This window comes from Sordaria macrospora, chromosome 1 (assembly GCF_033870435.1).
Source record: "Sordaria macrospora chromosome 1, complete sequence".
In the NCBI taxonomy this organism is placed as follows: domain Eukaryota; kingdom Fungi; phylum Ascomycota; class Sordariomycetes; order Sordariales; family Sordariaceae; genus Sordaria; species Sordaria macrospora.
This window is the reverse complement of record NC_089371.1, coordinates 3,850,407-3,876,010: the sequence shown is the minus strand read 5'-3', so window position 1 is coordinate 3,876,010 and position 25,604 is coordinate 3,850,407. Positions and strand designations below refer to the sequence as shown.

Sequence of the window (25,604 nt, the reverse complement as noted above, 5' to 3'; positions counted from 1 at the left end):
GATACTCCCCCTTCGTGGACAGGGACAGTCATAACTGTATGTAGCCATTCCATACAGGCGTTAACGTTGTCATGTTGGATAATAGTCAAGAAGGTTAACTCTATGGCTTAGGGACTTTTGTTTTTACAGTGTGCTTTTCTTCCCCCCAGAAACCACTACCACATAAGGTTCCGTATGACGATACTCGGTTTGATCTCTTCACTGCTGGTTATAGGTTTACTGTCCTTCAACCATGGCTTTACAGTAATTAGCTTGCTCATCGGGAGGGATATGATGGGAAACAGGGCCTCAGCGAATCTCTACGGCATTCAAATTTTGGGGCTTCTGATTGCGGCAGTGGCCTTTGCTTCGTTTCCCCGACGTCCGGATATTTATCACAGGGAACAAGTTGTTGACCAGCAAAAAGCGGTGTCGCTCCTTTCTCTCCTGTCGTTCTCCTGGAACCTCAACATTTTCAATGCCGCAAAGGAGAGACAACTGGAAACCGCAGATCTGCCCAGGTTGGAGTTCATTACGCGCTCGGAAAACATCCAGCAAGATTTCACCGAACACAAGAAGCCAGGTCGTTTCTGGCAACAACTGCTCCGGTTCAATGCGCGCAACTTGGTACATCAATGGGCCCTGGCCTTTTTGATTGCCATCTTGTCGATATTTCCCCAGATCGTGCTCTACAACTTCCTTTCCAAGATCGAAAGGGGGACCCAGAGCTCGCCCAAAGATCCCTTGTTGCTCGTCTGGGCCCTTGCTTTGTTCTTTACCCAAGCACTGCAGGTCGGTGCCACGAATTGGCTGAAATGGATTACCGAAAGCCGAATGGATATTCCTCTTGAGTCTTTGGTGCAGACTCTGGTGTTTGCCAAAGCTCTCAAGCAGTACGATACCGTCAGTTCAGGACAGGACAGTAATGGGTCTTCGAAACCCAATGGACAGAATGGAAATGTGAATGGAAACTACCAGCCGGACACTTTGCTGAAAGCCAAAGAGAAAAAGGATGAGGAAAAGGGACAATCGGCTTACAACCTGCTGAAGGTTGACAGGTGAGTGATATGCACCTTCCATTTTCCGTCTCTGGTGCACAGTTCCTTTAACATTGGACTTCATGCAGTTCTCGCGTCACCAACTTTTGTCAGTGCAACAGCGACCTGCCCATGGCCGCTTTCAAACTTGCTCTCGCTAGCGCCTTCCTTATCCGCCTGATGGGATGGTTGCCCGTCCTCTCTGGGCTGACTGCCGCCAGTCTGGCCATACCGCTCAATCTCCATCTCTCAAGGAAACAACGAGACCAGAACTCTGGTTTGATGCAAATCCGAGATTTCAAAGCACACCTACTGGCCGAGGCACTGTTGGGAATGCGCCAGATCCGATACTCGGCCCTTGAAGACTTCTGGGAGGACAAGATCCTGGCAAGCAGAGATGATGAGCTCAAGCAGTACTGGAGAGTGGCACTCGGGAAGTGTCTGATTTTCTTCACCGTCAACATTGCACCTCTGTTGCTCGCCGGCGTCACCTTCACGGTCTATGTATGGAAACAGAGATTCCACATCAAAGCCTCGGTCATCTTCACGGCCCTCGGCTTGTTTGATCAGCTGGATGATGCAGTGTCACTCCTGCGCAAGGTACAAATCAACTTGCTCGAAGCGTGGGCAAGTGTCTCGAGACTAGACAAATACTTTGGTCGTCAGGACAAGCAAGAGGTCACCAAACCAGGGAGCTTGATCGCTTTCGAGGATGCTACCGTGGCTTGGCCTCGACCTGAAGATACCGATGAGGTTGGAGATGCTCAGGCACCACCCCGAGGGGCACATACCATGCTCACGGACATCAACGTGAAGTTCCCACCAGGCGAGCTCAGTGTCATTGCGGGTAAGACCGGATCTGGCAAAAGTCTACTCCTCGCAGCAATTCTCGGCGAAGTCAAGCTCATAGCCGGCAACATCTACCTTCCTTCTGCGCCGGAACCGAGCAACGACGAGAATATCCGAGACCAAGACTGGATTATACCCTCGCTTACCTGCTTTGTGTCCCAAACTCCATGGATCGAAAGTGGCACAGTCAGGGACAACATCCTCTTTGGTCTCCCGTTCAACCGCCTCCGCTACCAAAAGGTTCTCTGCGCTTGTGCCCTTGAGAAAGATCTGCAGCTTTTGGCTGATGGTGACCAAACAGGAGTTGGGCCCAAAGGCGTCTCGTTGTCCGGTGGCCAAAGATGGAGAATAGCCCTAGCCCGCGCCCTGTACTCGCGTGCCGGAATCATCGTGATGGATAATATACTGAGCGCTGTGGACACGCATGTGAGCAGGCTGATCGTTGAGGAGGCGCTGACGGGAGGGTTGGCCGTCGGAAGGACGAGAATTCTCGCTACCCATCATGTCGATCTTGTTCACCCATACGCCAGCTGTGTGGTGCGTCTCAGGGGCGGGCGCCTCAGGTCCGTCGGGTACAACGCTCCCGAAAACCAAAACTTGACGCCTACGACGGCGGTATTCGAGCCTGGTAGCATACCATGGGCTCGACCTGACGGCAATGGACTAGCCTCATCTTCCAGTTCAGCCATGATGGGCCTCGAGAGGAGACAAACCCGCGAGGAGAAGAGGGCTGTTGGATGGGTCAAATGGGACGTGTACAAGGCATACTACAAGGCCAGCGGTGGTGCCCTGAACTGGGCTCTAGGCATGGCTGTGCTCTTTGTTGGTCACGGTCTGGGTATTGTTCGTACCTGGAGTCTCAAGGAGCTTGCTCAAAGAGCCGCATTTGTTGAGGCAAACTCCAAGATGCCGTTCACGGCTCAGTATCATCAGACTTACAGCCAAATGACTTTAGGATACGCTGCTACCAATCCTACTGCTTGCACTCCCAAGTTCAGTATCTGCTTTTGTAAGTTCGAAGACACAGATATATATTATACTGGAGAAGAGTTAACTAATTCGGTGTCACAGGGATCTCGACATATGCTCTAGTTTGCTTCCTCGTCGGTGTGTCGCAAATTGCCCGCGATGTTACCTTTACCCTCATCGGAATGAGAGCCTCTAGGAAGCTGTTTCAACAGCTAACACACACGATTCTCCGGACGCCCATCAGATGGATTGAAACCGTCCCGGCAGGTCGTATCTTGAATCGCTTCACGTCAGATATTTCAGTCGTCGATAAACCGCTAGCTACCCCGACATTTACGTTCATACAAGCAGCCGTTCTACTGATGATCATCGTCGTCACTTGGTACGTATATCATGCCTCACATTCCATCATGCCATATCAAAGTGACACTGTGTCTTTACTGACCTGAACTACACAGTTCCTCCGTCTCCCTCTCGGTGCTTTTCTTCGTCATACTCCTCTTCGCCCTCTACGTATACATCGCCAACAACTTCATACACGTTGCCAGGGAAGTCAAGCGCCTCAAGTCCGTCTCTAACTCCCCCATCTACGATCAGTTCAGCTCCGTGTTGTCCGGCTTAACGACTATCCGTGCCTTCAAACGCACCCAGTCCTACACCAACAATTTGTACCAACTGATCGACGCCAACAGCTCTGCGAACTGGTCGCAGCAGCTCTTGAAGCGATGGATAGGTTTTCGCATGGGCATGCTCGGCGCCGTATTCGTCACAATCGTGGCCGGTGCCGTAGCACTGGGTGGTGTGGACGCTGCACTCGCGGGTTTCAGCTTATCGTTTGCCTTCCGGTACACGTCCGCTCTTACATCTCTACTCGAGGCCCTGACAGCGCTGGAATTGGGATTCAACTCATGCGAGAGGGTGTTGGAGTATATTGAGGTTGAGCGTGAAAGCGAACAAGGTCTGGACGCCCCTGCGGCCTGGCCAGCGGAGGGGAGAATCGAAGTCGAGAACCTTACGGCCTCGTATGCCCGCGATCTTCAGCCCGTCTTGTCCGATCTTAACTTCAGTGTTGGAGCCGGCGAGCGGGTTGGGATCGTTGGGCGAACAGGCGCTGGCAAATCAACGCTTGCCGCGGTTCTTTTCCGTCTTCTGGAACCCAGCAGAGGCTCAATCCGCATTGATGGGCTTGATATTTCCACCTTGAAGCTAACACAACTGCGGAAGAGCCTCGTCATTATTCCTCAAGATCCATTCCTGTTCTCGTAAGCGAATTAACTCGATTTCTCCTTCTCTTTGGTTCGGATACTAATGATTTTAATCAATAGAGGCACCCTACGTTCCAACTTGGACACCGAAGGCCGTCTAGACGACACAGAGATATACAACGCACTACGACGCGTCAATCTGATCGGTTCAATCTACAGCAATACGAGTTACCCACCATCACTCTACACACCGGTCATGGGTCCCAGAACAGTCGAGCCCGCCACCGCCGAAGTCAACATGTTCGACGACATCCAAACATTGGGTGATAACGGCGTCCAAATCACCCCTTTCATCCTCGACACCAACGACAACAACCCCTTGGATCTCCTCACCTTCGATCGTCATCCAGAAGATTCAACACCAGTCACCTCCCTCCCCGAAGTTGAACAACAACCCGCATCCGCACCCGTACCCAAGCCCCCATCACCAGAAGGAGAAACTCCCTCCCCACCACCCATATCCCTTCCCGCCCCTCTCCTTCCTCTCCCGCTTTCCCCCTCCCTCTCCGCCATAACCACCAGCACCGCCACGGTTAACCATCAGGTCAACAACCCCTTCACCAACCTCTCCCATCCCATCACCACAGGAGGCTCCAACCTCTCACAAGGCCAGCGACAGCTCGTTTGCCTCGCACGCGCTTTGCTCACCCGCCCCAAAATCATGGTGTTGGACGAGGCCACGTCGGCCATCGACCAAGACACGGACGCGGCCATCCAGCGTTCGCTGCGCGAGTGCATCGAGAGCACCGGCACCACGGTACTGGTGATTGCTCATCGGTTGTCGACGGTGGCGGACTTTGATAAAGGGCTGGTGCTGGATAAAGGTCGGGTGGTGGAGTTTGGATCGCCTGGCGAGTTGGTGAGGAGGGGGATTCAGAGGGATAAAAACCGGCAGAGGGCGGGGAAGGAGCGAGCAGAGCGATCTGAAGGTAGCAGTGAGTATTTTGGTGATGATGAGGGTTCGGAGGAGGATGGGGAAGAAGGCGATATGAATACGTTTTGGGGTTTGGTGAAGAAGAGTGCGGAACGGGAGAGGTTGGTGGAGATGATTTTGGGAAAGAGTCCATGGAGCCTAGAATGATGAATGGACCCGCATAGTTCGACAAGTACAGGTTGGGAAGGAACCAAACACAAGAAGGAAAATCAAGAGAGAAGTTGGGATCTCGGAGAGCTGGTGAGACTGGAGTCACTGGACGGGAATTTTGGTCAAGTTAGCGTTGCCTTTATATAGCGTTGTCATGTTGAATCCTATATATTCCGCCGCTGGTAATAGAGAAACAATCCGCTGCGGTCCGGGGTATCACTAGACATTACATAATGTCTATGTTGAGAATCTTGATATCCTCCACTGGCTTGTCCTTATGCGTCTTGACGTTCTCGATGCGGTGGATGACATCCAAACCCTGGACACCGCGACCGAAAATGGTGTGCTTGTTGTCAAGCCATGGCTGTTCTCTAGGTTAGCATCGAACACGTACTAGGAGGGGAAGAGCCTGGACTCGAAACTTACCGTCTTTTCTGTCGTAATGAAGAACTGACTCCCGTTAGTATTAGGACCAGCATTCGCCATGCTGACCGTATAAGGCTTGTCGTGCTTCAAGCTGCTGAACTCGTCCTCGAACTCCCTGCCCCATATACTCTCGCCGCCTGTTCCGTCCCCAAGAGGATCACCACCTTGAATCATGAACTTCCGTATTACACGGTGGAAGATGGTGTTGTTGTAGTAGCCACGTTTGGCATGCGTAACGAAGTTCTCCACGGCCTTGGGGGCAGCATCCGGGAAAAGCCTGATGTGGATGTCGCCGTACGTGGTGTGGATGACGGCCGACTGCCCTGTCTCGACCACCTTCTTCTGCTCAGCCTTTTTGGGTCCTCCCAATACGGTTGGCTTCTCGTTCTGGACGTCTCTGGTAGACTTGGAGATTTCTTCGTCGTTTGTGAACATGTAGAAGCGAACCTTGCCGACGCCGGTTGCTATTAGCATTGGGTCTCTTGTCTCCGATTCCTGTAGAAGTGGGTTGGCAGATGCCGCCATGGCAACTGTTGTCACGCCCTTTTTCTGAGGCTGGCCTTGGTAAATCGCTAGAGTAAGGGGTCTAAACCCTTCCTCCTTGCCGTACACCTTGGCGACCTGGTTGGTGTAGGTATTGAGGACCTTGATGCCCAGATAGGAACCATAGAGGATGAAGTGTCCTGATTCGTCAAAGACAACGTTGAACTTGTTCCGTAGTGCTGGCGACTCGATCTCCCTTTCTTGCGCGATGCGACGGCCGAACTCTACGGCGTCCAGCTTCTGTAGTGCGGTACCAGCCTGCTGCATCTCCTCCACGACCTTGAGAGATTCGTCGTATGTGCGTTGTAGCTTTCCGGAAGCAAAGTCGAAGATGCGGATCTTGCGATCTGGGAAGGAGACGGTGACGAATCGGCTGCCGTCAGGAGACAGCGTGAGGGACGTTGGCACAGCCTTTGCTTTCTTGAATTCGAACAGATTTGTTGCGCTCTTGAACTTGAAGACCGACTCCGGCTTCTCGTAGGAGCCACTCGGTTGCCAATATTCCACCATGCCCCCGTCATCTGCCGACACTACGCAATCGTATCTGTCGTTGAAAGCCATGATCCCTACTGGACTCCGGTGTAATCCACTGATGGTGTGAAACGGCTTTTCTTGCTGACCACGTCCGTCGTAGAGATGGATGACAGGCTTTTCCTCCTCGGAAACTGCTAGGATGGGCAGAGGGGCACCCTTCTTGTGCACCCAGCAGACGGATTTTGGTACGTAGTCGAGTTGAAGGACGGCGAGAAGATCGAAGGCATTGACGTCGAACAACTTGATGGTCTTGTCGGCACCGGCTGTAGCAAAGCTGCGACCGTCCTGGCTAACCGAAACAGACTTGATCTCGCCGAGGTGAGCCTTATATTCCTTGACGAACTCGATTTCTCCGGTGACCTTCTTCCAGAACTTGACGACGCCGTCGATCGAAGTGGTGATCAGGAAGTCGGTGATGGGCGTCATGGTGAGAAAAGTCAATTGTTCCTTGTGCATCAATGACTTGGAATACCGGGCAGACTTGGGCATGGCCTTCAGGTACAGCTTCTCGTAGGGAAGAATGCGGCGCTTCTTCTTGGGCGCCTCGGCCGAGGGCAGCTGGGGGCCCATATCATCGTCGGAAGAGCTATCTGCATGGCAACGCACCGTTGTCAGCGGTTGTGGTTTTGGATGTTTGCTACGGGCAATTGGGTTGATGGTAAAAGGGTCAAGCCAACTCACCATCTTCAGAAACATCCTGTTTAACATCCTCTGCGAATTCTTCATGCGTCCGCTTGTTCGACTTGACGTCATCTTCTGGTTCATTCGATTCCATTTTGATGTTCGGTCGGCGTTATTCGGTTGGAAAGACTCAGTTCAGAAATTTAAAGGTTATCGAAGGAGCGTCGAGTGTCTTTAAGAACCACGGTAGTCAATTGCGCCTGGAGATGGTGGATGTGGTCGTGGCGCGAGAGGACGTGTAAAGAGTAGATGGGACGGGATGTTCCTGTCGCGACACGGAACGGGTCACTATAATTCTAGGCGTAGATCGACGGTTCCTGCGTGTCCTCCCGCTGTGTCGCCAGCGGGAGGTTTAAAGTGGGGCTTCGAAGATGGTTCTCCAGGGTAGGTGAGCAAAATGCGATCTAAAATGAAACAACGTCCAAAGCTGGCGGAGACCGGCACGATCGGTCATGGATCGCCTCACGCCCAGCACGTGAAAGCAGGTTTTCTGCGTTTGCTTTCCTGTTCGTTATTTATCATCTGAGACTGTTTCCTGTCTCTTTTCTTGAACACTTGTACTCCGTCTTTCACTGAAGATATTCCTCAAATATCAACTTCGACTCGGCTCGTTCTTCCTTCTGTATTCTACCGTCACCCATATCCCCTTCTTCACCATGGCGCCAGCAACTATGACAAGGCATCCCCTGCAGCGTGTCACTTCTCCATCGCGGAGTCTTTCCGCCCTCATACACTCACTGGGCATGGCTTCATTCATGGCCAGCTTCACTTACCTGCAGCTGTTCCCGCAGGAGCTTCATCTCGGTTATGGAGGGCACTTCAAGTTCCTGACCATCATTGGCCTCGGTCTTGCACTTGTCACGTTTGCAGTTGGCTTGCTTGCGGATCTCACCTTGAGCCCGAGCCTGTTCAAGATCAAGAATGTCCTCTCGGTCTGTTCTGCACCTTTGGCCGTTCTTATAAGCACACTCTACTGGGGCATTTGTGCCATTAATAAGAACCTGGTTGTGCCGCCCGATATGGCCATTCCCGTTCTTCCGGATGTGTATGAAAACCCACCGCGGCTGTCATCTATCGGTTGTGTGCCAAACTGGTGTAACTGGTGCTGGGGCTAACAAACACTTACCTAACAGAGGATTCCATGCTATGCCGGCCATCATGCTGACGCTAGATTTGATGCTGCTGAGCCCCCCGTGGACAGTCAGAGGATATGGTGCCATGACTATCAGTATGACCATAGCATTCCTTTACTGGGGTTGGGTTGAACTCTGCTTCTCCAAGAACGGATGGTAAGGACGAGATGAGGCAGCGGCCTTGGCGGAAACCTTCATACCTTTCCTTGCAACCCTCGAGATTCGCCTAGATGTCTAACCACTGTGATAGGTATCCGTACCCGATTTTCGAGATCCTCAATACCTGGCAACGAGTCTTGTTGTTTACCTTCTCGGCGGTGTTGATGACCGTCAGCACAATGGCTCTGAAGTGGGTTTATGGCAAGATCAATGGCATCGAGAAGTTCAAGAAGGATGCTTTGCACCCTCTCAAGGACGAATGATGGATGGTTCGGGTAAAAGTTGGCTCTGGGCCGGTGTCTGTCCAACAATCCAACCAATGCCGCCATTGAACTGGCCATTGACCATCGGCCATTGGTCCGTTGTTCTGGTCGACATGCTACTGGATGTTGGTGTAAACTATGAGGCTGTAATTGAACTTTAGTAGAGCCCTGCTTTACAAGAGAAATTGACAAATCGAAACCTGTTCAATGCCATGGACAGTCAGGTCCTCGATGTCATTGCCGGGCATTGTGAACAGATAGTTACCGTTTTGAAGTCTGAAGAACAGGGCACCCAAAGGCGTGCAACCTGAACCCGGTGCTCAAGCGCCGACACCGGGCCAAGTGGGTCCCCCGCAAAGTATCAAAGGGCCGTTTGGCAGTTGGCTTCGTCACCCAGGTCGCTTTGCCCGGCGAGTATTCTTGAGGCCGATGTCTTCACCAGGGAGTCTGATTAGAAGGAGGCGCAAGGCCGGACGCATGCATGTCAATTGTGCTCTTCGTATGGAACCTTTCTTGTCGCCCAGAATCCTTCCATATTCCTTCCACGACAGTTCCATGGCGACGGACCATCCACTACATGGGGCCGGCCAATAACACCGATGTGTCTCTCCACAAGAGGATGAAGGATCACTGTTTCGTGAGCATGAGACGTAAGATGGAAATATGGTGAACTTTGTTCCTGGATATCACTCGTTCTTGAACGAGCGTGCTCACCATTCGGGGTTTTGTCATTGGTTTAGACGAAGAGGCGGCGGCGGTGGATATGGATGGATAGCTCCGTGTCTGACTCTTACACGGCCATAGCCGTCACTGTCCTGTTGGAGTGCACAAACCCCTACCTTACCCAGGTCTGTCTGTACCTTGGCGTACGGACTCGGTGTCTCTCTTTCTATCTGCTCAGACCTTTGGTGTTTTTATTCGAGAAACCTGAGGCTTATTCTTGCACGTGATTTCCGTGAGACTTTTTCGAATTCTTGTGTCGTCAGCTTGAACCCGGACTTTGGCTTCCTTGATCGGCCTTTCTCTCCCAATGACCCCACGCGGCTGACCCACAATGGGTAGGGCGTTCCAACGACGACCCCTAGCGCTGCCAACAGTCCTGGGTATCGCTACTTGCGCCCCGCTGCACCGGCACCCGTTATTGTATTCGGATCGTGTCCAACCACAAGTATTGGGTACCTCTGAGGGAGCGTGGTGTCATTGCAGGTTGGTTGCCCCTCCTAAATTTTAAGGTTCCGTTCCCAATACTGGACAGGAGCTGTCGAGTCCCCTTGCCGCCACCACGGCGGCGTTGAAAAAAGATTCATGGTTTTCTTCCCCCACAGACCTTGGGTTCTGTCCTTTGACTCATAGTATTCGTTCGAAGTCCGTTTGGTTAAAAGTCGAGGGTTCTCCTGGCTAGTTCCCGTTCTCATCTACCGTTTTACACATAGCTTGTTCCAAGACACAAAGAAAATCACAAGTCCTCAACATGTCGGTACGTAATGCCCACTTACAAAAGACGGCGGCCCCACGCCTGCCAACGCCTGTGTTTATACTGGATTGACTCACATGTCGAACTTTTAGCAACATTTCTACATCGAGAACCGCAATGTCGGCAACCAGGCCGAAAGCGAGGATTGGCGCAGTAAGTAATCACCTTGTCTGGTTCAATGAAGAAGAATATCTGCCTTTTCACCACACTTGCGACTCCTTACTGACTGTTAATCCAGTTCGCGGCTACAACCCGCTGACCCCTCCCGACCTGCTCCAACACGAAATCCCCCAGACCGCCGAGTCGAAGCAGACTGTCATCAATGGCCGCAAGGAGGTTGTCGCCGTTGTCAACGGTACCGACGAGAAGGAGAGGCTACTAGTAGTCATCGGTCCCTGCTCCATCCACGATCCGAAGGCTGCGCTTGAGTACTGCGATTTGCTGCTCAAGGAGAAGGAGAAGCACAAGGATGAGCTGTTGATCGTCATGCGATCCTACCTCGAGAAGCCTCGGACGACCGTTGGCTGGAAGGGCCTGATCAACGACCCCGATATCGACAACAGCTTCCAGATCAATAAGGGCTTGCGCCTGAGCAGACAATTGTTCGTCGACCTCACCTCCAAGGGCATGCCTCTCGCCAGCGAGATGCTGGATACCATCAGCCCTCAGTTCCTTGCCGATCTGTTGAGCGTTGGCGCTGTTGGCGCTCGCACCACCGAGTCCCAGCTCCACCGCGAGTTGGCTAGTGGTCTCTCTTTCCCCGTCGGCTTCAAGAACGGCACTGACGGTACCCTTGGTGTCGCCATTGATGCCATTGGCGCTGTCCGTCACCCCCATCACTTCTTGTCCGTCACCAAGCCTGGTGTCGTTGCCATTGTCGGAACCGTTGGCAACGAGGACTGCTTCGTCATCCTCCGTGGCGGTACCAAGGGCACCAACTACGATGCGAAGAGCATCGCCGAGGCCAAGGCCGCGCTTGAGAAGAGCGGCTTGCGCCAGCGCCTGATGGTTGACTGCAGCCACGGTAACTCCAGCAAGAATCACAAGAACCAGCCCAAGGTCGCCGCGGAGATTGCGCAACAGCTTGAGAATGGCGAGACCGGTATCATGGGTGTCATGATTGAGAGCAACATCAATGAGGGTAAGTTTGTTCCGCATATAACTGTGTGGACGATGAAGCTGTTCGCTAACAAAACACATAGGTAACCAAAAGGTGCCCAAGGAAGGCAAGTGCGGTCTCAAGTACGGTGTCTCTATCACTGATGCCTGCATCGGCTGGGAGGATACCGTCGCCACTCTCGACACTCTTGCGCAGGCCGTCAAGAAGAGGAGGGAGGTCCTTGACAAGAACTAAAATTCATGTCTTTTTCCTGGTATTGTTTGCTTTTATGGTTCACGGGTCATTTAATGGGTTTACATTGGATCCCAGATAAGGGATAATATATGCTGGCGCGGGGATGGGAAATACAAAAGTTAACATTTTCTGCATATGGTGTCTTTTGTTTGTTTACCAGAGTGTGCGTTAATACATCTTCATAATGGTCAATAAGACAATAAAGGAGTTGAGAGATGAAGGGGCGTTGGGATCTCAAAAAAAAAAAAAAAAAAAAAAAAAAAAAAAAAAAAAAAAAAAAAAAGTCGCTGCAATGTTTCTGATGATGTTCTCCGTAATCAACCGACACCAACCCTAGTAGGTCCATTTGTGTTTGGATATTTTGCTTGTATGCAATTGTGGTCATGTGTTGGCGTGAACCGTGATGGTCTTTGTGGTGACACAAGTTGAGCTTCACCTGCGATTCCGGAGCCAAGACATGCGTATGTGGTACATGGATAGCTTCAAAAACATTTGTCTTGGCAGCCTTTCCCCAGGTTGAGCCGGTGACCCTGGGTCGCCGTGAAAGCTGAAGATGGAACGAGGGGCGGACGGCGGCGTGCGGGAGCTTGGACGTTTTTGATATGGGGCGACGCTGGCTGGCTGGATTGATGCTGATGGCTGATTGATGCTGATGGCCAGCTCCAGCTGTCAGCTCAGATGGATTGGAGATTGGTTGCTTGTGAAACTTGCAGGCCGGGATTGGGCTCGCTGAAGTCTGGAGTGCTTGAGTGCTCTTGAGAGCGCTGAGACCCGCGGGCAGAATGAGGTAAATTAGTGCGGAAAATCCATCGGCCGGGGCCGAGGGGAGTGCAAAAGCTCGAAAGGCTGCGCGGTGATTGGCCCAGCCAATCAGATGGCCAGTGTTCCTAAGATTCCCGAAATTCAAGAAACCTACGGTCCTGTCCTACGACGCTACGTGAAGGGAATCGACCGACCTTGCACCTGGACGGACCTGCTCGACCTTCCCGCCCGCCAGACCTGATACTGTCATCGACATTGCCAACCCAATTGGCCTTGTCCCCCGAACCCGCGATACTTTCTTAAAGCTTCGCTCAGCTTGCCCACCATGCTGGCGAGGACCGCCCTGCGCTCGACGCGCACCTTTGCCAGCGCGAAAAATGGCGCCTTCAAGTTTGCCAAGGTGCGTCTCGAATTGCTTCGACAATCTTAAGTCCTCGTCCACATGCCCCTCCAACGCCTAGATCTCAGCCGCATCACCACTCGACCGGCCGGGCCTGGGCCGGCTTGAGCTACCGTCCACCTACTGCGAGCTCCCGGCCCGGGACCTAGTCGCCCGACCGTCCCCGCCCCCAGCCGAGCCATCCTGTCTTGTCTCCTTCATGAATACTCTCGCGCTCCTCGAGGAAAGCTAACGGACGTCCTCCGGCAGCGTTCGGCTTCCACCCAGAGCTCCGGCGCCGCTGCCGAGTCTCCCCTCCGCCTGAACATCGCTGCCGCCGCTGCCACCGCCGTCGCCGCCGGCTCGATCGCCTGGTACTACCATCTTTATGGATCCGCTTCCGCCATGACTCCGGCTGAGGAAGGGTGAGTCCCCCGCGATCGATCCGACCCGACGCCCTCCGTTCTAGCCGTTGGACCGAGGTCTGCCTCACGACTTCTGAGGCATATACGACCGAGCTCGACTATTAGCTTGAAATTGGGCATGGAATGACACAAGGCTTACCATTAACGCAGTCTCCATGCTTCCAAGTACCCCTGGGTCCACCAGCAGTGGTTCAAGACCTTCGATCACCAGGCGTAAGCAACCACCACCCCTACCGAGCCTATCCGAGGCCGCGCCTCCCTTTTCAAAATGACTCTAGCTCACGACCTTGTTTTTGCCCGACCGTAGTCTTCGCCGTGGTTTCCAGGTCTACCGTGAGGTCTGCGCCTCGTGCCACTCTCTCAGCCGTGTCCCCTACCGCTCGCTTGTCGGCACCATCTTGACCGTCGATGAGGCCAAGGCTCTCGCCGAGGAGAACGAGTACGATACCGAGCCCAACGACCAGGGCGAGATCGAGAAGCGCCCCGGCAAGCTTTCCGACTACCTCCCCGATCCCTACAAGAACGACGAGGCCGCCCGTTTCGCCAACAACGGTGCCCTTCCTCCCGATCTTTCCTTGATTGTCAAGGCCCGCCACGGTGGCTGCGACTACATCTTCTCCCTCCTCACCGGCTACCCCGATGAGCCCCCCGCTGGTGCTACCGTTGGCGCCGGCCTCAACTTCAACCCCTACTTCCCCGGTACCGGTATCGCCATGGCCCGTGTCCTCTACGACGGCCTTGTCGACTACGAGGATGGCACCCCCGCCTCCACCTCCCAGATGGCCAAGGATGTTGTTGAGTTCCTCAACTGGGCTGCTGAGCCCGAGATGGACGACCGCAAGCGCATGGGTATGAAGGTTCTGGTTGTCACCTCTGTGCTCTTCGCCATGAGCGTCTGGGTTAAGCGTTACAAGTGGGCTTGGCTCAAGTCGAGGAAGATCGTCTACGATCCCCCCAAGGAGTCCGCTACCCGCCACTAATTTAGCATTGCCACAACAAAGGGCAAAGTCATGACATTCACACAATAACCCGTTGTGAGACGTGCGTGCTTTTCCCCCATCTTTTTTTGTGTATGTATCATATACTATTGCTGCCGAAATTTTGCTCCCCCGTGTTCCCTCTTGCGCGTCGGTCAGAAAGAGCAAAACGAAAAGGGAATGGGCAGGGGCGCTATCGGTAACCGTGGGCAATGCGGGGACGTGCGGCGTGTGGGTTGAACATGAAGATGGTCGTAGAGTGTATAAATCAAAATTTCCGGTCTTAAATACATCCTAGACGTTATTTCCTATGTTAAAACATGTATAATGATATTGGGTATGACAAGTGACACTGGGCTTGCATGTGAGTGGATTAGGCTACGGGAATTACGGCAATGGCATTCTTGACGGGTGCCAAGGGTCTAACCATTTCTTTGTCGGCTAGATCTGCATTATAATGTACGCCTCTCGTGCGCCTCCCCTTTGCGATGGTAAAGGCAGAATGCGCTTGAAGATTCTCACCTTCACAATTGTATACTGCGAGTCTTTTTCTGGCCAGATTCCGGGTATGTCAGTACAAAGTACAACAGAGGAAGCTCCTGGCTTGGCAATTGATTCGCCTTCCAAACAAAAGCTTGGTCTCACCCCTTAGGCCCTTGCATTCACTCACAGATAACCTCAACTTGAGTCCGAACTCATCGTAACATTTCCAAGCTCAACTAAGCTCTACAATTGCTTCAAATCACACATGGACCACCAATAACCTCCAATGAAAAACAGCCAGCCAAATGCCATCACAAAATCAATCCCAATCCCAATCCCAATATCAGGTCCCTCACCTCCCATATAATGACACCATATCCCCAGCCTACGCCCACGACATTCTCGATGCCTTCGACATCGACTCCTTACCCTCCGTAGACCGAGAATTCCTCGCCTCGTTACTCACTTCCGGTCACGCACCGGCGGTTGAAGTCCGCAGACTAGTGGAAATGAGTCTCATGCGCGGGATGGAGGAATGGGAGATGATGATGAATTGTGCCAAGTCCTTGGGAGATCAAGCTTATCAGGTTTTGAGGTTGAAGCGAGGACGGGAATCATCAAGGCCGGAAAGTGTGAGGGATGGTCATGAGCTGTGCTTGTTACCGTTTTTGGATGTGGTTATGAAAGTGAGGGTCGGCAGTGTTCTGGGCAAGAGAAGAGGAGGTGTTGTTGGGGGAGAAAAGATTACATCGGAAATCGTGGAAACAGATGGAAGGAAGAGGGCGAAGAAGACAACGACGGCTGCGGTGAGGAAGGGTGTCTCGCGGTTTTGGGCAGAGGATGATGATACTACGAAAACGAATAGACGAAGGACGAGGGGCCAGCGGAAGATTAGTGTCTCTGGCGATGGTGGAAAAGCAGTGAAGGGCTATGAGCCAGATCAGGAGGAAGTCAAGGCGGCATCGCCGACCCAGTTGATCACGGTTGTTCACCGTCCAGCTGAGGGCGGTCAGGGCAACGGAGAATCAGAAAAGATTTCAGGGTCAAAAGAAGACGCCGACCTTGAACACTCAACTCCACCAGACGATACGAGTCATCCCGACACTCGGAGTCCACAACGTAGTCTTGCTTCACCCTCGCCCCCCAACGAACTCCTCGGCGCCGCCTTCGGTGATGTGCTTGTAGCAGACAAGTTGAGTTTCGATGTCTCTCTTGCACCAGCTACTGCGATAATTACGGGAAAACACACCTACAAATCGCCCTTCTTCGTTGAACCACCACCCTCACCCAAATTAACAAGCAAAATCTCTCCATCCAAGAAGAATTCCCCAACGAAAAGGGTCCAATACCCCCCGCCCGGCGTCTCCCGCCTGCCCATCCCTCCCCTTTCCGCCCCCAGCTTCGGGTTAATCCAAGAAGAACTAGCTTCCGACCCCTTCCGCCTACTCATAGTCGTAACCTTCCTCATAAAAGTCCGGGGTACAGTGGCCATTCCTCTTTTCCGCCAACTCATGGCTCGTTTTCCTACTCCCGAGGCGCTCGCCGGTGCCGACCCCGCTGAGATAATCAACCTCATCCGCCCCCTTGGGCTTTCAGTCAATCGTTGCGCTGTCATACAAAAGTATGCAAGGATGTGGATTGAGTGTCCGCCTTGTAGGGAAAAGAGGTACGGGGTAAAGAATTACCCGAGGGTGGGAGATGCGAGGGACGTTAAGGTTGGAGAGGAGTTTGGATGTGAGCCTGATGATTTCTATTACCAAGGAGGGAAAGTGTCACGGGGAGGAGATGAGGGTGATAATACTAGTATCAACGCCTTCAAACTTGCCAAAGAACATGCCATCGGATCCGCTTGGGAAATTGGCCATCTCACCCAGGGTCCGTACGCTCTGGACTCGTGGCGGATCTTTTGTCGGGACAAGTTGCTCGGTCGGGCAGAGGACTGGAAGGGAAAGGGTCGTCATCCGGAATTTCAGCCAGAATGGATGAGGGTTTTGCCTCGGGATAAGGAGTTGAGAGCATGTTTGCGGTGGATTTGGTACGTTGTTTTCCTTCTTTTTGTTTGAAGAACTTCCTTTGCTTTTCGTCTTCTTTCCCACAGGTCATTCGTTCAGTACTGATGAGGTCGTGCGACAAACAGGATGCGTGAAGGGTGGGAGTGGGATCCCGTGACCGGGGAGCGAGAGCCTCTGCGTGAGGAGATGCGGAAGGCGGTGGATGAAGGATGGGTTGGTTATGATGAGTGCGGTGGTTTGGTGATATTTGATGAAAACAAGGAAAAGAAAACTGATGGTGTTTCTTGAAACACTCCGGGCAAACATGGCTGGGATAGAAGCCGAACAGTTGGAGATTTACTCATTACTAGGTCAGTCGTGCCTGCCCCTGAATTACCTCTTGCCAAACGAAAGTTGGTCACGTACGGAAGGCACCTGCCTTGTCAGGGTGTGGTGATATATGAAGAGACCCTCTTCCTCGCCTCTGGTTCAGTACAATACTCACCTATCGTTCAGTTCCTGAGTGGCTTACATTCGGACAATTTACTTTTACTATTCGCAGATTTTCCCCTTCTGCTGAACTTACCCACCGTTGTCGGAAACACTCGAGCTCACAATGACCAGCATTGCACGCCTCGCCTTATCGGCCCTCCGCGGCATCGCCGCTTTTCTATTGCTCACAGGCAGCCTCTTGTTTGTTTCTGCACAACAGCACCCGAACGGAGGGTATGCCAGTCATTGCATTATCACGGGCGCAAGTCTCCACGACAGCCACTGGCTGGGGTGCAACTGTCTGAACGACGACGTTGCCATATTCGGGTACAACTACACCTGGTCAGTCTTCGACTATACCCGTTGTCCCATTGAACGTCGATGGTAAACTACGATACTTGGGTTCCTAACATGCTGCTTCGTCGGTCATAGGCTGGATCTCAACTTCTGCGTTGGAAACAGAAATGGGGCATTGGAGAGTTACGATAGGTAAGTGGAAGGGACCATCCAGCGATATACTTCTGCAGTTTTCCATCCAGCCAGACGATGATAACTAACTCGTTCTTTCCCCCTTCAGTGGGAACTACACCACAACCTGCCGTAATTGCCGAATCTACAACAACTTCCATACCATCTTTCTCAATTGTCTATGCCCGGACATGGCGCATGTACTACGAAACAGCACGCTTGACTTGAGTAAGTGTCATCATCCTTCGGGAAACCTGTGGTCATTTGAGACTGGGTCAAGATTCTTACCATTTCAACGACAGACACTACCTTGTACAACGTGGATGGATGTGCGGGTTGCTATAACCACATGGGTAATAAGTCATGGGATGGCCCCCCTCCTTCGTCGTCAAACCACAGTGTGTTGTCAGACTCACTGTTTTGATTACCTGTAGACTTGCAAGAGTCCCGTTGGATGTACGGCTTATCCTTCTCAAGGCTGTCGCCAAACTGATGCTTTTAAGAAAAAGGCGTTGATCGTCATGCAAACAAAGTGTGTTCTTCGCAGGCACATTCCCCACAACGCCATCTGTATGATACATATGAATCCATAGTAGACTTCCTCTGCCCCATTATTCCACCTGTAGTCCAGACCTTAACTTTCTAATCCATCATGATTCGTACAGTGAAGTATTCAAGTGTCCCTCACACATGTCCAACTCTTTAGCACCACCAGAAAATGGGCGCTGGATTTATCTCGAGGATCTTCGCAACACAAAAGGCGCCCTATTGTGGCTTGACAGACCAGAGCTCCCGAGACCAACCGTTCTCCCTGATCTTCTTCGTCTCCTTAGAGGTGGCCTTCTTTTCGCTCGCGAAGATAGCGAGTGCCTTGCTGCATGAGGCAAATGCCTCTACAAGCTCCTTCATCCTGCCAGCCTTGACGAACTCCTGAGCAGCAGTTGATCCCTTCTCAGCGACAACCGCAGCCAGCTCCATGCATTCGAGCAAGTAGTCGCGGGAGAGAGTGGCGCCGGCGAAGTGCAAAGAACTAACGAGGGCCAGCACGGTCTCTGGGATGTAGGCCTCGCGAAGAGCTTGGAAATCGGGATCGGCTAAGAGAAACACGCGTTAGACCAAACCACTACCGACGATGAGATATGATTGGAGTAAACTTACGCCGAATAGACTCTGTCAACCACCCCTTTAGAACTGGTTGCATGCATGCCTTGGCCGCGCGGACTTCCTTGCTTGTATGCTGCCACATTTCACGGGAGTTGGTGCTATCCCTAGTAGTATTTTGTTAGTAATCAACGCCAAGTTGTTGTCTTTTGGAAATACTTACTCTCTGGCGAGACCTGCCAAAGAAGACAAGGTCTCCATCGAGTCGAGCGCCTTGACAAGACACTCAAGCTCCCACATGTTTCGTACGTGTGCGACGAGCGCGTCCTTGTCACCAGCGTAACGCGCGAGCAACTCTTCTGGCAGCTCACTGGCGGCGAACTCGGAGAACCATTCGATACTGCCGCCATCTTCCTCTCCCCCGACCAGAATTCCGGTCTTCCTTCGGATGATTTCCCGGGCTGGCACCCTCTGAGAGAGTGCACGGGCAGCACGCAAGCGTGCGCGTTCTGTAAGATGTTAGCGACTTGCTGCAAGATCGAGTAGTGGCAGTAATGGGGAAACACTCACTTAGGAAATACTTGTAGGCCCTGATGACATATGAGCATGTCTCCACGAACAATGCATCGGTCAGCATGAGCCATTCCAGAGAGCAGATGATATGTCCCTCTTCTGTGTCAAATTCTTCCTCCTCGTCGTCACCAAAGAAATCCGGCTTCACTATACGGCCGTACTTCAGTGTGGCCGGGCCGTCCTCCAACACCTTGAATCTCCCCTTAGCCTCACAGGGCTGTGAAAGGTCGTTGACATCGCTAAGGAAAACCTCTGGTTGCCTCTTGACAAACTCCGAAACACTGATGCCTAGTCTGTTCATAATAGAAATCTGCACCCTCCGTGCGTCGTTGTCGAGAATGTGGATAAGATTTCGGCTAAGCGCCTCGTATACGCGCTGGCCGTGTAGCTTGGAGCAATAAAGTGGTATCATCTCCTCCATATTGGCGAGGCGGAGGTAGCTGATATAGGCTGCGATAATGTTCTCCATGGCTTCTTGACGGACATCGGAAATGATACGGGTCTCGCTGAGCCCGTTGAGAGTAGTGTAAATGATGAGAACGTGACTGAGCACACGAAGGCTGTTGTGGTCCGACAGATTGAAGTATTTAGGGTGATTAAGATCATCTGGGACTTGCAGGTCAACTGGAGGGATCAAGTTGGACTTTGATCGTTGGTTTGCGTGCTTCGCCAGGACGAGTCCCTGGTTAGTCAAATAACGGCCGAGTTCATGGGCAACAATGGCACCCTGCAGTGCCTTGGATGGCCTTGTAGCTTCAGTGCTCGTCCTCGAATCCGTCTCGAGGAGGGTAACGAGCCTCTTGCTGACTGAGTGCGGATCTCCGTGATGCAAAACAGCGTTGAAAGCAGGGAACTGTTGGGCGGCCCTAGCAGCCTCGTCTCCACCGTGCTTGACCAAATACGAGTCGAACCGCGTTCGAAGTAGAGCGTTATAGTGAGCAAATAGCAGGTCATCCCACGTCTCGCACACCTTCTCTACACTCGCGATGTCACCGGCCAGCAGGCCATAGACCGCCCGGTCGTAATCACTAGTTCCACCATCCCGAGCGGTGGAAAAGCACATCCGCCTCCATAGAACCAGCGACCGCGGGTCAAAGTCGGGCTGGTCCTCGTCTTCCGGGTTCGCAAGCGGTAGGGGCGCAAGGGACGCAGCTCTCCATAGCTCCGTCCTCACAGAGCACCATTCTCGAATCTCAGCCATTGAATAGCCACGACGTAGCATTTCAAAGCAGCCCAACCAGATGGCGCGCTCGAAAAAGTCATCCTGGGTTTCCAACCTGCGAGCCTGCCGTGTGATAGCATCGGGATCGAGCTGAGTGACGAGCGTGTTGGAGCTGAGATGTGATTCGGCAAAGCCAAATGCCCTTGGGTCAAGCGGTCCTTGGTAACCGTTCACGCTCTTCTGCAACTTGATCTTGGTGCGAGTATGAAGCCAGCCATGGGCAAGGATGTCACCCCTCTCTGCGCTCTCCTGAAGGTGGCTCACAATGTCGTCCACTGGCGGTCCGTGGCTTGCGCTGCTTTGGAGCCACTCTAGCACGACCTTTTGTTCCCTTGCCAACGAGTCGGACAGCATGAAATCATTCCAGTAATGGTTTCGTGACTGTACGGATGGTTTCGTGTGTCGCTTCAACTGAGATGTTTCGTCTTGGCCGTACTCCAGGGGCAGCATGCGCCTAAGGAGATCCCATGTTTGCGCCTCCTCTTCTGATTTCCGATATTCTTCGTCGAAGTTTGCGGTTAGGTCGTCGGTTTCGTTATCGTCAATGTCCATTTCGTTTTCGCGGAGGGTGAGTTTGCGTGGCTGGCGCTCGCGGAGCCGATCCGCCCTTTTCCTCGAGTATGCATGGTAAGAGTCGACAAGCTGGAAGACCTGGGCGCGCTTCTCTTCTGTGGTTCCTCTGAGGTCGGTGAGGTGGCGGTCTAGCTCGCCCGAAAAGAATTCGACTTCGTCGCCGGCTCGGATGACGGTTGGCCGGTATGGTGACGGCTGTTGGGCCATGGGAGGAGGTATAAGTCCTGGGTGCGCACGTAGTGTTAGCAGTTAGCTGGTCTGGGGCATTCGAAGCTCCGTGATGGTCGAACCTAGATCTGGGCTTTCGCTTTTCGAGGCAAAAGAGAAGCTAGCGTCTGAGGTGACGGAAGGGTCCTGTAGTGATTGCGCATCAGAAGAAATGAACACTGCGACTTGGGCGTAAAGAAGGATGGGTTGCTGCTCACCACTGCGGGTGCCATTTTCGCCCTTGGTCGTTTCCGTATCTGCGTGGTTCAAGTGGTGATTTGGTGTAATTCTGTAAGGACTGTTTGGTAGGCGCGTCGCGGGTTCTTTGGTGGGGGAGGGCGGATCGTTCGTCGACAGCTCCTTCCAGAAAGAAGCACAGGTATGGTAAGATGACGTCCCACTTTCGGCGATTTTGATCAATCAATGCCGGCGTTGCTTATACACCTAGCTGCGTAATGAGAGCACGAGGTCGCTTCTGATTTGTGTAGTAAATAGGTTTAGTTCTGTATGCGCCTACGTAAAGAAAGGTAATCATGTTGTAATAATTCACGTTATGGAATTTCCAAACACACGTCGAAGCTCCAGCTGCCGCTAGCAACTTGCTTGCCGTCCGCACGACGCGTTCCATTGCGGCTCAAAGGGCAGGATTGGGATCTGCGGCCGGCAGAATGTGGGTCTCTTTGCCAAGACCATATCAGCCCGACTCCACCCAAACTCAGGCCCCTCCACCAGTGCAAGAAAATGATACAAAAAGCGACCAACCCAAAAAAAAATCTTTGCTCTTTTCTTCTTCTTTTTTTTCTCTATCAATGTCCACGGCATTCCTATTAGAGTCTCGGAACAAGACCTTCATTTCTTGTTCAGGCCCATGAGGTCTCTCGCGTGCTCAAGGATCGCCCAGAGGAATACTGCACTTTCCGTCAAAGTTACCTAACACCTTCACGGGGCGTTTAGGTGGACATATTTGGACAAGTGATACATTTCGATTCCTCATGTGTTCCTTCATGTAGCCTTCTTTCTCTGTTCCATCTTGAGCCTTAACAGGTTCGCCTTGGGGCAGCTAACCGTTGACGCGCTGTCACCGTTCTTTTCGTAGAACGCGTTACAACACTCGTAAAGTGCGTCGACCAGTTTCTGGCACTTGCTCTCGTCGAATCCGTTTCTGTTCAAGCAATCTACGGCGTGATGTGAGGTCAGCAAACTGCCAGTCTTGGTCGATACAGGAGTCAAGCCCGGTGTCCTCACTTTGTATCGCGCACTGCAGGCATATGAGTCGCATGTCAGCACGCCACATCTTCAAATCCATGACAAAAGATCAGAGGAAATGTGGAACTGACCGCACGAGGATGGCATGGCGGATTGGTCGCGAGGTCGTCTTGCAATGTCTGGTAAAGCACCGTGAACGGTCAGCAGTGCCTCGTGAAGAAGCTGAGTCTCTTGGAGGGAGACGGGAGAGCAAAGCTGGCACTGCACTTAAAACCCACCATGGTATTGAATTAAGACAGCAAAGAAGCCCGTCTGGTTGGGAAGCTGGATCGTGAAAGGATGAAGAACTAGTTGCTTTTCCTCAGCTTGTGCTTTTATCGTTCACAAGAACAGCAGATCCGAGTGGACTTGACGATTGAGGATCTCCCCAAGCTTGGAATCCCCACAACAATCCCGGTGCTTCGGTACCCCATTCTTGACCTGTAGTGTAGGTGAGTCCAGCTACCGCGCGTATCAGTGAAGGAAACGGCGAGGAGGGATGATGTCAGGAACTCTCCGGATCGGAAACACCGACAGACAACAGCAATGCGCCGGCCTGGCTGTACTTTCTTTCAACCAGTCTTACCACAGACGCTGAAATATACAACAAACGAGGGATTCAGTCTACCAGGAAATGATTATTATAATGGTTGCGGGACACAAGGTGGTCTGCTAAAAGGAAGCAAAAGGTATTCGAATGGTTGACCTGAAGGTACCTAGTGCCAAGTGATGGACAGTGAAGTACTTGGGGAGTTGGCGGGCATACAATTTGGTGTACGAATACCTTCAGAGACTGGTCGTCCTCGGCCTTTTCGTCCCATAATGACCTAAAGAATTGGGCACGGGTGTTGATTGCTTTGCCGCAGTCCAGCAGAGCCTTACTTTTCAAGTTGACAACCGGTTCAGGTTTACCAAAAAAGCTTCCATCCTAGGTCGAGGTAGTCATCAAGGTTTCGTACAAAATATTGGTGCTTCAAGGCTGGCCCCACCTGAACTTTGTGTCTTCTGCACCCAACCTACAAACCGCGTCCCTCCAGCCGTAGTTCACCTCGCCTTCCACTTCTTTAATCCTCCCGGACACACTTGACTCGACTAAATTCCAAGGCTGCAATCCCTCGACACTTACCATCCATCAATCGTCGTCAGCTATACGCCTGCCCGGTAAGACAGCCCGTTTCCCCTCTGGGCCATCGCTGCCCCTCCACCGATTCCTGCTCCATCTCGTCGTGTTTCTGTTGCCCACGACAACACGGGCAGGACGAGTCTATCTGGCGCGTTTGCACCCGCGCACTCTTCTGCTTCCATCGCAGCCTGGAAATCTAGTGTTTCCGAACATCTTAATTGTTCAAATTCGCCCCGTCCAGTTTTCACTGACGAAACTTCTTCTACGACTAGACTTCTACCTCAACATCTTCAACTCCAAATCATAAATCATCAACATGGCGGACAACGCTGAGAACGGCAACAACTCCGGCGCCGATGCTGCCGCCCCTGCCGTTGAGCATCTCAACATCAAGGTCACCGACAATAACAACGAGGTGTTCTTCAAGATCAAGCGCAGCACCAAGCTGGAGAAGCTGATGACCGCGTTCTGCGAACGCCAGGGCAAGACGTTGGCTTCTGTTAGATTCCTCTTCGAAGGCCAGCGCGTACAGCCCACGGATACCCCAGACACTGTGAGTAAAATCTGACATGCACCCATCGAGTGTGGTGATGTTATTCCGAGCCCGGGATCACAGTATGGCAGACGAGAAGCACTCAACAACCACGCCGGAAACCCGTTTGCTGACCATTTCTTTTACCACAATACTATAGCTCGAGATGCAGGACGGCGATTGCTTGGAAGTCCACCAAGAGCAGGTCGGCGGCTGCTAGACAAGAGACGATCCCATACCACAAGGAGAAGGAAAAAAAAACAAGAAAAATTTACAACCGCCCAGATTCACGTTAGCGAGCGTAACGACAAAACCCAGTGACTTGATCTCCAGCGATGTGGCTCGGGTGAACAGCCCATTCCATGACAGACAGGGCAAGGCCGGAACCGAGGAGTTTCAGAATTGTGACATGAGGATCATTGGACACGAGGCTACGAAACTATCACGACTTTTTGCCAGCTATCACTGGCGGCACGCACGCACGCACGCACGCACGCATTTCTCTGCTTTTTGTTTCCAACGCGCGCATTAGGTGATGCCTAGGAGAACCGGAGTTTGGAGGGTGCAACATTATTGGGGCCAAGGGGGCCAAGGGGGCCGAGGGACTTTTGAGGGACATCTGATTCAGGGTTTTACAAAAGACTATGACAGGACGCCAGCTGCTGCTGTTGCTGGCTTTGCCGGCATATTTTATCTTTTAGGCGTGAACACGGCATCTTAGAACTGGCATTAGGATTCTCTACCGCTTTCTTTCCCCCCTTCGATTGCCCCTCCAGATGTTATGACAACATCGCAAAACCTCGTGATAGTGGCATGTACATACATACCGATACTGCTTTGTTAACTCGAGACCTCTGGTTAACCTTCCTAGGTGTGTTTTGGTGTCTAATTGATCCGTTTCGTTCCATAACTAATTCCTGATCTTACCTTGTATATGCCCTTGTTCGACCCATGATGGAAGAAGCAGATTGACAAACAAACAAGTGCTTGAATTGTACATTCTGGAGCGTCGTGTGATATCAACGTAACAGGAATCTATGGCCTTAAACTATCAAATCTGCCCCTTGCTCAGCCAGTCAACCCATTCGCTGCATTGATATATATGCTGTCCATGGACAGAGTCGTTACTTGCTCGCTACCACCTCCACCTGTCCAGCTCCGATGGCCATTCACGAGCGCTGTGGGATGTTGTCACTTTCGTGCTTATCTTCCCGAGGCTGATTCACCCGTGACATCCGTGATGCCCATTACGTAGGCTACTAGACTGGCAAGTTCAAGACAAAAACCCGAGATAGTCACAC

The 25,604-nt window shown here is 52.3% G+C and overlaps 10 protein-coding genes across 10 annotated transcripts; 7 read left to right on the top strand and 3 right to left on the bottom strand.

Annotated features, from left to right (window-relative positions):
• Positions 1–270: 270 nt before the first annotated feature.
• SMAC4_08480 (uncharacterized protein) lies at positions 271–5,180 on the top strand (the record flags this gene model as incomplete). The annotated part of the gene is made up of 5 exons (XM_003346906.2): positions 271–1,037; positions 1,106–2,874; positions 2,937–3,216; positions 3,293–4,096; positions 4,160–5,180. The coding sequence occupies 5 exons, from the start codon at positions 271–273 to the stop codon at positions 5,178–5,180; spliced, it is 4,641 nt and encodes a 1,546-aa protein (XP_003346954.2).
• Positions 5,181–5,227: 47 nt separating this feature from the next.
• Positions 5,228–7,588, bottom strand: SMAC4_08479 (uncharacterized protein). Its single transcript, XM_066090807.1, has 3 exons — positions 7,368–7,588; positions 5,610–7,276; positions 5,228–5,547 (listed from the first exon to the last, which is right to left on the bottom strand). The coding sequence occupies exons 1-3, from the start codon at positions 7,459–7,461 to the stop codon at positions 5,410–5,412; spliced, it is 1,899 nt and encodes a 632-aa protein (XP_065945663.1). The 5' UTR covers positions 7,462–7,588; the 3' UTR covers positions 5,228–5,409.
• Positions 7,589–7,778: 190 nt separating this feature from the next.
• SMAC4_08478 (uncharacterized protein) lies at positions 7,779–9,566 on the top strand. The gene is made up of 3 exons (XM_024655947.2): positions 7,779–8,412; positions 8,501–8,656; positions 8,751–9,566. The coding sequence occupies exons 1-3, from the start codon at positions 8,024–8,026 to the stop codon at positions 8,920–8,922; spliced, it is 717 nt and encodes a 238-aa protein (XP_024511739.1). The 5' UTR covers positions 7,779–8,023; the 3' UTR covers positions 8,923–9,566.
• Positions 9,567–10,204: 638 nt separating this feature from the next.
• Positions 10,205–11,983, top strand: SMAC4_08477 (uncharacterized protein). The gene is made up of 4 exons (XM_003346903.2): positions 10,205–10,399; positions 10,489–10,549; positions 10,635–11,537; positions 11,599–11,983. Exons 1-4 carry the CDS (start codon positions 10,394–10,396, stop codon positions 11,748–11,750), a joined length of 1,122 nt encoding a protein of 373 aa, XP_003346951.1. The 5' UTR covers positions 10,205–10,393; the 3' UTR covers positions 11,751–11,983.
• Positions 11,984–12,706: 723 nt separating this feature from the next.
• SMAC4_08476 (uncharacterized protein) lies at positions 12,707–14,501 on the top strand. Its single transcript, XM_003346902.2, has 4 exons — positions 12,707–12,912; positions 13,162–13,316; positions 13,467–13,529; positions 13,624–14,501. Exons 1-4 carry the CDS (start codon positions 12,838–12,840, stop codon positions 14,294–14,296), a joined length of 966 nt encoding a protein of 321 aa, XP_003346950.1. The 5' UTR covers positions 12,707–12,837; the 3' UTR covers positions 14,297–14,501.
• A 316-nt stretch (positions 14,502–14,817) lies between these two features.
• Positions 14,818–17,076, top strand: SMAC4_08475 (uncharacterized protein; the record flags this gene model as incomplete). Its single annotated transcript, XM_066090806.1, has 2 exons — positions 14,818–16,811; positions 16,914–17,076. Exons 1-2 carry the CDS (start codon positions 15,082–15,084, stop codon positions 17,074–17,076), a joined length of 1,893 nt encoding a protein of 630 aa, XP_065945662.1. The 5' UTR covers positions 14,818–15,081.
• Positions 17,077–17,383: 307 nt separating this feature from the next.
• On the top strand, positions 17,384–18,161 carry SMAC4_13074 (uncharacterized protein; the record flags this gene model as incomplete). Its single annotated transcript, XM_066091254.1, has 3 exons — positions 17,384–17,601; positions 17,692–17,748; positions 17,837–18,161. The coding sequence occupies 3 exons, from the start codon at positions 17,384–17,386 to the stop codon at positions 18,159–18,161; spliced, it is 600 nt and encodes a 199-aa protein (XP_065945661.1).
• Positions 18,033–21,636, bottom strand: SMAC4_08474 (uncharacterized protein; the record flags this gene model as incomplete). The annotated part of the gene is made up of 6 exons (XM_003346900.2): positions 18,033–18,821; positions 18,886–18,995; positions 19,052–19,337; positions 19,399–21,420; positions 21,487–21,550; positions 21,622–21,636. 6 exons carry the CDS (start codon positions 21,634–21,636, stop codon positions 18,493–18,495), a joined length of 2,826 nt encoding a protein of 941 aa, XP_003346948.1. The 3' UTR covers positions 18,033–18,492.
• An 869-nt stretch (positions 21,637–22,505) lies between these two features.
• SMAC4_13073 (uncharacterized protein) lies at positions 22,506–22,709 on the bottom strand (the record flags this gene model as incomplete). The annotated part of the gene is made up of 1 exon (XM_066091253.1): positions 22,506–22,709. One exon carries the CDS (start codon positions 22,707–22,709, stop codon positions 22,506–22,508), a length of 204 nt encoding a protein of 67 aa, XP_065945660.1.
• Positions 22,710–24,027: 1,318 nt separating this feature from the next.
• Positions 24,028–25,223, top strand: SMAC4_08473 (uncharacterized protein). Its single transcript, XM_003346899.2, has 2 exons — positions 24,028–24,324; positions 24,464–25,223. Exons 1-2 carry the CDS (start codon positions 24,088–24,090, stop codon positions 24,521–24,523), a joined length of 297 nt encoding a protein of 98 aa, XP_003346947.1. The 5' UTR covers positions 24,028–24,087; the 3' UTR covers positions 24,524–25,223.
• Positions 25,224–25,604: the final 381 nt, after the last annotated feature.